At 39.6% G+C, this 9697-nt stretch overlaps 1 protein-coding gene across 2 annotated transcripts; it reads right to left on the bottom strand.

The window, feature by feature from the left end:
• Positions 1-1457: 1457 nt before the first annotated feature.
• Positions 1458-8929, bottom strand: LOC106523948 (lanC-like protein 3). 2 transcript variants are annotated; one of them, XR_001310957.1, is made up of 6 exons: positions 8120-8929; positions 6867-6990; positions 5756-5953; positions 5466-5673; positions 4536-5228; positions 2807-4407 (listed from the first exon to the last, which is right to left on the bottom strand). XR_001310957.1 is itself a non-coding variant. In XM_014017533.1 (5 exons), exons 1-5 carry the CDS (start codon positions 8651-8653, stop codon positions 2635-2637), a joined length of 1224 nt encoding a protein of 407 aa, XP_013872987.1. In that variant the 5' UTR covers positions 8654-8925; the 3' UTR covers positions 1458-2634. The 2 variants fall into 2 exon arrangements, 1 of the variants encoding a protein (XP_013872987.1); XM_014017533.1 differs by lacking the exons at positions 2807-4407; positions 4536-5228 and adding an exon at positions 1458-2794 and having other exon boundaries at positions 8120-8925.
• Between the last annotated feature and the right edge of the window lie 768 nt (positions 8930-9697).

Raw genomic sequence — 9697 nt, 5'->3', positions numbered from 1 at the left:
TAAAAAACAACACATATCTATACATTATCTTGGTAACATAAAAAACAACACATATCTATACATTATCTTGGTAACATAAAAAACAACACATATCTCCATGGGAAAGCAAACTATGTCAATGTAACTGAAAATAATCCAAGTCTCTTAATTAAGCTTTTAAGATTAAAGTGACAGTTCAGCTCGTTTAAAGTGGGGTTCTGCAGAAAGTGTAACTGAAATATGGCCTGTTGCTGTTTTAGCGACCACTTTGGAGAATTAGCATTAATTTTTAGACTAAACTTTGGTGTAGTTGCTGAGAGCCATTTGCAACATTGTCCACAAACAGATCAGGTGAGATGCTGCATGTCAGACGATGCCTCTTAATGKTTCTTTAAAGGTTAATTATTCCCTAAAAATATAAACTCTTGCATGAAAGGCAGTGGGCTATATGCAGAATTCTGCGTATTCGATTTGCATTTGCTTTGTTTCCCCATATTGTTTTGTTTTATTTTTATTCCCCATATTTCTTCATGTTTAGGTCATTTTATAGCAGTAGCACATGACAATGATTGATTTGAGTGAGACCAAAGTGAATTCCTGCTATCTTAAAACTCTAGTTTAAAAGGCTTATACATGCAAGCTCTGTATTTTCTACATCTTTACACAAGTGCACAATAAAGCTGCACCATAACTGTCATTTATGGTGCAATGTTGGTATTTGCACTGGAAATAATCTGATGTAGTCAAGGTAACTGTTATCAGAGCTGAATACTGGGATGAATTCAAAGTCTGAGGCAACACAAAGTAAATAACTGCTAAAAGCAAGTTTTGAATTTTGAATCCAGATTGCTCGTCATCATTATAATTTTATTCCAAAAGGTTGAAAGGAAATGAGGAGTCGGCTGGTGAGCAGTTTGGATTGTGAGCTGGGTGGAGTTTGTGACACAGGTGAACTCACAGGTGTGAAATGATTGAAGACTGAGTTCTCTCAAACCACCATGAACACCTTTTAGATTTTATGCCCAAAACTTTCCCATGAAACTGCACAAGTTTATCATGAAGACGTCTTTTCCGAGTAAAGTAACACATCCATGTTGTTTTATTGACTTTATTATTTTCTTATCTGGACATTTTACACAGCTTAAGATGTTAATGCAAAACAACAGACATTCACACAGCTTACACACACTCAGCAACAGGCACATATTGCACCAGGAAACTGCTTTGGTTTGCTGTCATTCACAGAATTTTTTTTTTTACTATTTTCTTCAGAAATGCTGGTCAAAGCATATCCTGGTATTTAATTCTGAGATTTATTTGTAAGCAAATATTGTTTTGTTTTTTAAGGCCACATTATCACATTTACAGCATGTAAGAACATCAATCGCTGACTGCTGCCTGCAGGAAAATGTTACCTTTTCAACAGACCTAAAATAAAAAGTTTCTCACATTGAAACATCTTTTATAACCATTTTCCCCCACATGGTAAAACAAATCACAACATATTACAATTTAAAAGTCCAAACACAACACAGCTGGGTACATCAAGAAACACATAGGGTCAAAAAAGTGAGTTATTGCACAAAGTAAGACACTGGGACAATAAACACAGCATTTACCAGAGTTATATCAGCAAATCTGAAYGCTCATAATCTCTCTTCTGTTTTTCTTTGAAGGTTGTGAAAGCATTAATTTGAGAGGTCTGCGTTGTGACACCGAGCTGGTGAAGTGATAAAAAAAAAACATTGAAGGCATTATGTGATTCATCTTTTTTCTTTTTTATTTTAATGGTGACTTGGTTTTGATTTAGGTTAAGCTGCAGGTTTAGTGCACATGTATGTTTCTGACCTGAGAGCAGCAACTCAGAGGGTTAAGCTGCATTTTGATTCAGGGGATCCGCCTTTCTGAGCCCCGTGTACTTCAGTGCAGGTCTTTTATGATGGAGATATTTACAGGAAATGCATTAAGATGTTAGTAGTTTAGGCTGAAGCTTCTTTTTGTTTTGACTCCAGTTTTGAAAAAAAAAATGGGACTTTGTGTAAAATGTAAATAAWAGAGAATGCAATGATTGGCTAACCATTTTATTCAGAAGCAAACATAGTAAACAGATCAAATGTTGAAACTAAGGAATTCTACCTTTTTTCCCCCCCTTGGAACAATTTAAAGATGTTCCTCAAAATTGTACAATTTTGTAGTTTCAACATTTAATGTTTAYTATGTTCCATTGYGAAKAAACTATTTATATGTATTTATTTGATTTTTAAGTCATTGTTTTTGTTATATTCACATTTCACACAATGTCCCAACTTTGCCAAAATAGGGCTGTAGTTCACACCATTAAAATATGCYAGAGTATCTAATTGCTAAAGCATACATGATCCCCTTACAGTTAAGTAGATTTATTAGCTAATGGCTCRGATCTCTGCTTCAGTAGCTGAACACTCTGTTTGCTGAGTGGAATGAACAACGTTACAGTGAGTGCAATGAAGCTGCAAAAGCATCAAAGCTGCACATCAACACACAAGATTTTTGTTTTCTACTTTAACTAATCCTAAATGTGATTTTTATTAAACAAAGTAACAATCATAGTGATTTGTTGATGTTTCTTGGTGACTGTCAGTCTAATAACTTAAGAGGGAAGGGATGATGGTAGATTCACACAAAGACGCTGAACAGGGGGAACTCGGACTGATCCGGCTGCAGGAGGTCGACGAGGAAGCAAACTGTTCCTGACAGGCCTTCAAACAGGCTGCAGATGCTGGTGACTGAGAGTGAACCTGTCTTAAACTCCTCAGTGAAGATGAACTCTGCAAACCTGAGGGTCGGAAAGAACACACACTTATTGTAATACAGATAACATCGCTAAAATTGTGGAAACACAATCTGTGTGTTTTACAATTTTACATTTCTGTTCAGAGTTTATTTGTGTGCAACCGGCTGCCTCTCCACTCTGCTGCGCAACCCAGGGCCAAGAAAGCAAAACAAAGTGGCCCTTATGGGACTGATGCAGTGACCAGATGAGCAACCAAGGACATCAACCCACATACATTCTCATATCCTCAATGGTATTTGTTCAMTCATGGAATACTTTCTGGTTGAAAAGCCACACATTTCTCTGTTCCTTGCAGCATTGACTGTTGAAAATGTCTCATACAGTGTGTTTAAAGTGAAATGTGTCAGTGAGTGATCCATTTACATCAGAATGTCCTTCTGATKGCACCTGCCTGAACATGACTTTTAGTAATTGTTCAGCTCAAAAAAATGTCTGAGAACTAAAATGTATGAAACATTTTTTTACGCATGTGTTGATTCTTGGTCACGTTAATTAAAAATAAAAATGAAAAAATGTTAACAAAAAGTAACTCCGGACTTAAGCTATAGTTGAGGCACTGGACTATAAAGTAAAAGTCCAGTTGGTACCTGCATCCTCAGAGGTTGGAAATTATCCACACTTTATCTGTCTAGATAAAAGTTTTTATAATAATGGTGGTCAATTTTTCTACATGTGCCTTACATTTATATGTACAGGATGAGTCAAAGGTCATAGAATACACTTTAATTTCAGAAACAAAAAGAAAAATACCCCAGCAGGTGATGGGACCTACGTCTTGAAAGCATCCATATTGGATCAAGGGCAAGTTTCTTCCCAAATATGTTTTCAGAAACATCGTTTTCTCTTTTGTTTCTGAAATTATTGGGTGTAYTTTGACGTTTGACTCTTTAGAAAGAAGCTCTTAAGTGTGCAGTAATTTGTGATTTTGTGTTCAAAAAGCCCTCAGTTATGTTAGTTGTGCCACTATTATAAAATATAATTATATGCAGCAATGTATGTGGAAGCTTCAGAAAATCCATAGTGTAAGTTAATGTCTATGTAACGTGTTCATATTCTAAAAACAATGCATCACACATGTAATTACTGTAACAAAATAAAACAATACATGTGGAGTTTCAGGAATATTTTAAAGGCTGAACAACAAGTTTTGAAGCAGCATTTTATTTAAAACAACAACAAACGCAAACTTGTTTGAAGAAAGAACCTTATGAAAACATCAGACACAATCTAAGGGACAAACTGTTGTCCTGGCTACTGCAGACACCCCCTCTGGACTGTGTCCTCCAGCCATGGCACAAGTACTGGTGGGGTTAGTCTGACAGCTTCCCCCGGTCCAGGAGGTTGCTGTCTCCTTCCACTTCTCTCCTCCAGTCCCTCTGCTGCAGCTCTCCTGTTGTACTGATGTAGTCGGCAGAGTTTTCAGCATCTGTGAGGTGGTTGTGCAAAGACACGCAGGCCTTTCCCACATCCACTGTCTTAACTGGGGACAACTCGCCTGATCAACCTCCACCTTGATGCTCAAAGGATTTCTTAATGACACTCTGTGCAYGAGTGGTGAAGGTTTAATATTTGCTTCTTCTTGGAGAGGTTGCCATCTGCACAACACAAATGAAAATTAATTATTATTGGATATGTGCAGTGACTATGTACAGCAATATAGGACATCCAGAAATTAGAAAAATGAACTCGTTTAACACCTTTTTCTGACATTCCTACAACATACCTGCATATGGATGCATGAGGTTGATGAGCAGGACACGCAGCATCTCCCACAAACACGTGCAATGCCTCAGTGCTGGGAGRCTCGCTGTTGGAGGCAGAGGAAGTTGTGCGTTTTTGACTGCAAGGCGGCTGCCTTCAAACACGCAACCATCCTGCTGTCCTCCCGTGACATCAACCATGGTAAAGCATCTTGCATCACAAGCCACCATCAAATCCATGGATTGTCCACTTCCTCTGATTTTTTACGTACTTCCCACCAATCGCTCCAACACAGTCCGGAAACTTCCACTGCTGCCACCACGAACTCCAGCTGCAGATCTAACCGTATCACTTTGGTCACCTCGGATGAAATCAAAGCCACAGTGGATATCCCCATCTTGAAGCTGGCGGCAACAGATGTCCATGAGCYGCCAGAGTCCAGCAGACAGCCTCTCTGGAACAGAGATCAGCATCCTGTGTGTGTGCTGAATGGAAAGGKTGATCTGAGGTCATCGAAATGAGAGAGTGCATCTTGCTGTCCATCTGCAGGATCTGTTGGACCAGAACACTGGACTCCCCCTGGTCGGTTTGGGTCTGATGTGACGGGTGAGCATCCCACCAATGACTTCTGTTCTTTTTTTCCTCTTTCAACAACGCTGACAATATAGTGAGATTTTCCAGCTCGTCCGTCATGAGTTCTTGTTCTTTTTGCAAGCTTTAATAAACAGTGGATCAAATAGCCATTAAGAGGGGGGTGAATAAATACCAATTACATGTAAAAGAAAAACAGAATTTTCTCTCCAAATCACAGATGTGAAACTTTCTTTCTTCACCAACTTTTAACTCATGTAAAAGAAAAAATAATAGAGCAGGTTTGATTTTGCCTGCATGGTTTTTTTTCCTCCATACAGTATATTTGCGTACTTCCTGCCAGAAGTTTGCCTGTTCTTACCTCTGGGCACGGTAGAGGTATTTTGTGTTGCCTGTGAGCCGGTACAGAAGGAGGAAGACATAAGCACTGCCAGCAACTCCGTGACAAATCCCAGGTCCTTTCTTCAGCAGGCCTTTCTGCCACACCAGTTCTCCACTGCGGATACATGTATCCAAATACTGAGGCTTCTTATTCATCAGGTAGGCTTTTGCAAAAAGATACGCCACACCTGTACACAAATGCACACGGATGGTGTTATAACAGAGGATATGAAAGAGTTTAACATGATGCATCAGGAAAGCTGGTTGTACCCGGAGCTCCGTGACACCAGTGCACCAGCTCATTTTCCCTCTCAATGATGGCCCCCAGCTCTGCGGGCCAGTTGCAGTTCTGCTCCTGGCTCATGAGGAAATCCACGCTCTGCCACACCAGGTCCTTCTCTGCCTCGCTGAGCACATCCTGGTAGCTCAGCAGCATCTGTAGCACCGACGAGAGGCCRTGGGCTGCACCTAATGGAATTGAGGACCGGGGGGTCACATGCACCCATCAAACCAGGCATGCAGGGAAACACCATGCCAGGCATATAAACATAAATGTACCAAAGGAACACACTTATTTTAGCTTCAAATAACCACTGCTTCATAGCAAGTTTATGAAAAAGAGTTGACATGAACCAACAGTGGATGGCAGCAATCCACTTTAGTCTTGGCCAAACTTGTTTAAATAATTTATTCCTTCTAACTAAGGTTGTTCCAAGAGCTATCTACAACAGGCGGTATGATAACACAAAAGCTCCACTTCAAAAGATTTGARCTATCAGTTTAAAGAAAAGGCCTTCCTTGGTTCTTTTAAACCTGTCAATGCTCATTTTGTGCTCTAATTAAGGTCTTCTCCCCAAAGATGACAACATCACTCATCCAACACTCTGACCAACAACCAAATAAAGAGACAAATAATTTTGTTAATAATTTAGTGCTAAAATCATGCAGCATGACTCTCCCAGGTGTCTATTTCTGAGTTTCCATCAGATTTTAAAACTAACCAAGACTAWGCAAATCAAACACGTCTGTTAGGACAGGCAAACATGCAGATCCTTAAAMAACTGAGTTCATCAAGCTAGATGTCTTGGAGTGTTGTTCCCCCTTTCCACTCCTTCATTAATCGCATTGCAGGATCCATGCAGACGTGACCAGCAGGGCTTACTATGAACACTGTGTTGGTCTGAAAGTTACAGAGGATCTCCAACCCTGACGCCTTTCTTCATCCGATGCAGTCAAGAAAAGGACAGTTAGCTTTAAACATGTTAACACATCAGCTCCAAGCTACTCATACAAGTCAGGAAAGGATTATAGGCAAACTTGTAACTGGAGTACAAACAAAGTGGTGTGCCAAAAAAAACAACTAATTTTGTGATTTTCTTACCAAGATACTCAGTTCCATAATATGAATACATCAGAGGGAAAGGTTTCCTTTTCCTTCTGGCGTACTGTTTTCCTGACTCAATGATGGCCTGGCAGATAGATTTGATTTGATCTTTGCTCAGAATCTGCAGAATAACAGACAGACATCAGTTAAAAATGTAATATTCAGTCAGAAGATGTAAGCATTGCAAATTGCCTCAGTCTAAATGTGGCTTTAATAAACTAAAAACAAGTGCAGACATGTATCACACACTGACTGTAAATAAAGTAATCTGATCAATATACCTCTTTCTACTCCACACCAGCATCRATTTCATAACATTAGTCTCAAGTGTCATCACTAAAGTAACTCTATCTCCCTATGAAACATCTTCATAGTGCAGCTTTTTCCACAGACAAACCTGAGCTAGAGTTGTTTTAATCAACTTTATCTCTGCACAGCAAATAAGACAGTGTGACTCTGTTCACCAATAGTGCTATTTTAACACTGCCATATTTGCTGTGTCTTTATTAAACATCTGAAAAGATGTAAGTCACATTTGGTGACAATGTATTTCAAAAGAGCTAGTATATATATAAAAATCACTGCATTAAGAACTGAATATACAAGCTGGATACCAGCAATATATCTGAGAAACAGGTCCCCAAAGCCCATGAAAGTAGCTAAATGAACACTGTGATGACTAAAMCAAATAAGAGGAGTGAGGAAATTATGGGTTCATTGCAACTGATAAATTTTAGATTTCAATAATTGGATGTTTCCTCAGCCTGAGTCAAAACCTTACGATTTTTGGCTTATTTAAATAAACTGATTTTTCTTCTAGAAATATTGGCATGAGGGTATTTCTTTTTTCTTCCCATTAATCAGCATTTTAATGACAAAATTAATATGAATAAACACTGATTTTAAAAAACAGTCAAGAAGGGGTTTCTGTGTTTTGCAGTTATTAATATATTTTCTCCTTTTGATTCTAGATTGAACAGTTAGGTTGTTGTAGTTGTAACTTAATGACCAACAGTCATGTGGTTTAGGGAAGCCTCACTCTAATGTCAGTTTATTATTATTAATAATAATAATAATAATAATAATAATAATAATAATAATAATAATAATAATAATAATAATAATAATAATAATAATTAAACCTAAGGCTGAACTTTTTCTGGGTGAAAAAAGCTCAAAAAAGCTAATCAGGATAAACTCAGTTTATTTATATTTTTATTTCAATATGTACCATCCTCGGCTGGACTCACCTCGATGCCCAGCTTCTGTTTGAGGACCAAGGCAGCGCACAGGTAGCCAGCCCGCCCCACGAACAGCTCGTCCGAGCCGCACTCCAGGAAGTTGATGGGCGCGCACACCTCCCACAGGCTGCGGAACTTGGTCAGCGGCTTGACGAAATTCGCCAAGCCCATGGACTTGTAGATGAGAGCGGCCACCGCGTAGATGCCCGCCCCGCCGAGCAGGAAGGCGGCCCGCATGTTTTGGTCCGGCTCCGCGTCCGCGTACCTCACCGACACGTCGATGATCTGCTTGGCGGTCTTCAGGTAGACGCTCCGGTGCTCGGAGAACAGCGGGCACTCGCTGACGTGATACAGCATGTACGCCACCCCGGCCGGCCCATCGTACAGACCTCCGTCGCAGTCGCTGATGTCGACCGGCACCTTCCGGAGGATCTTCTCGATCTTGGTGACGATGGCTGGGAGGATGGCTTCGGCGCTGTGGCCTGGGAGCAGCGCGCCTTTGTAGTCGGAGAAGCGGTTGGTGAAGCAGCGGGTGTTTGCCATCACCGGTCAGGAGGGAGGACAGAGACGCGCAGAGCCACGCTGAAGGACCCAGATGTGTGTGGTCGTTGCTCGGAGGAACCCGAGGATGAGAGAGGAGGATGCTCAGCAGGTCCCATCAGCCCGCAGCTGATTGGATGTAAGCGGTGATGGACGGATGGTGAGACCTGCAGGCTGCTAGCCTTCAATCAGCTGCATCCTCCCTCACACACAGAAACACGCGCATGTACAGCTATCTTTATGGGGACATTGCTTTGACTTCCATTAATTTCTGCACCCTTACCCTGGCTCTAGGGTTGGGGAAAATATTGGCAAAAAAATCAATCACGATTAATCGTGGTATTTAGCCAATAATGATTAATTTGACGATTAATACCCTTGAATGCCTAGTCACATGACCAATTTAGTGGGAAGGATTTGCTCTTCATATAAATCTGTTCCAAATTGTGTCAAAATTGCAGACTTCAGGCTACACATCAAATTTTAAATTGTGTTGATAGTAGGGATGTCAAATGATTAAAATTTTTAATCTATTAATTCCAAGGTAGCTGTGAATTAATCACGATTAATCATGATTAATCTTAAACTTAATATAAAACTTTAAATTTTTACATTTTACAATATTATTTATTTATTAAGTTAATAAAATAAAATAAGCCATAAGAAGACAAAAAGAAAAAAAAACTGTACACAATGTGTTACACATGGAGGTTTTTTAAAATTATTTATTTAACCTTTATTTATCCAGGTAAACTGTTTGAGAACCACTTCTCATTTACAAACATGACCTGGCATGCACTGAGTGCTACATACCAACATATTCAGCCTTCGTAAAGTGATTGTAAATTTTAATCGTAATTTAAATTTTTAATCTATGCCCATGCAGCACTAAAATTAATCAGAGTTAACTCGATTAATTTCACAACCCCAGTTATAAATAAATTACAGAACTTTTTTTAATGTTTGTCATAGCGTAGAAGAGCGCCAGGCAGACTGATTGGAGAAATCTCCAACCAGTCTGCCTGGTGGCATTAATTGTATTAATTG

Source organism: Austrofundulus limnaeus, unplaced genomic scaffold (genome assembly GCF_001266775.1).
Source record: "Austrofundulus limnaeus strain Quisiro unplaced genomic scaffold, Austrofundulus_limnaeus-1.0 Scaffold171, whole genome shotgun sequence".
Taxonomy (NCBI): domain Eukaryota; kingdom Metazoa; phylum Chordata; class Actinopteri; order Cyprinodontiformes; family Rivulidae; genus Austrofundulus; species Austrofundulus limnaeus.
Note: the sequence above shows the minus strand (reverse complement) of the source record. Positions and strands in the feature narration are given on the sequence as shown.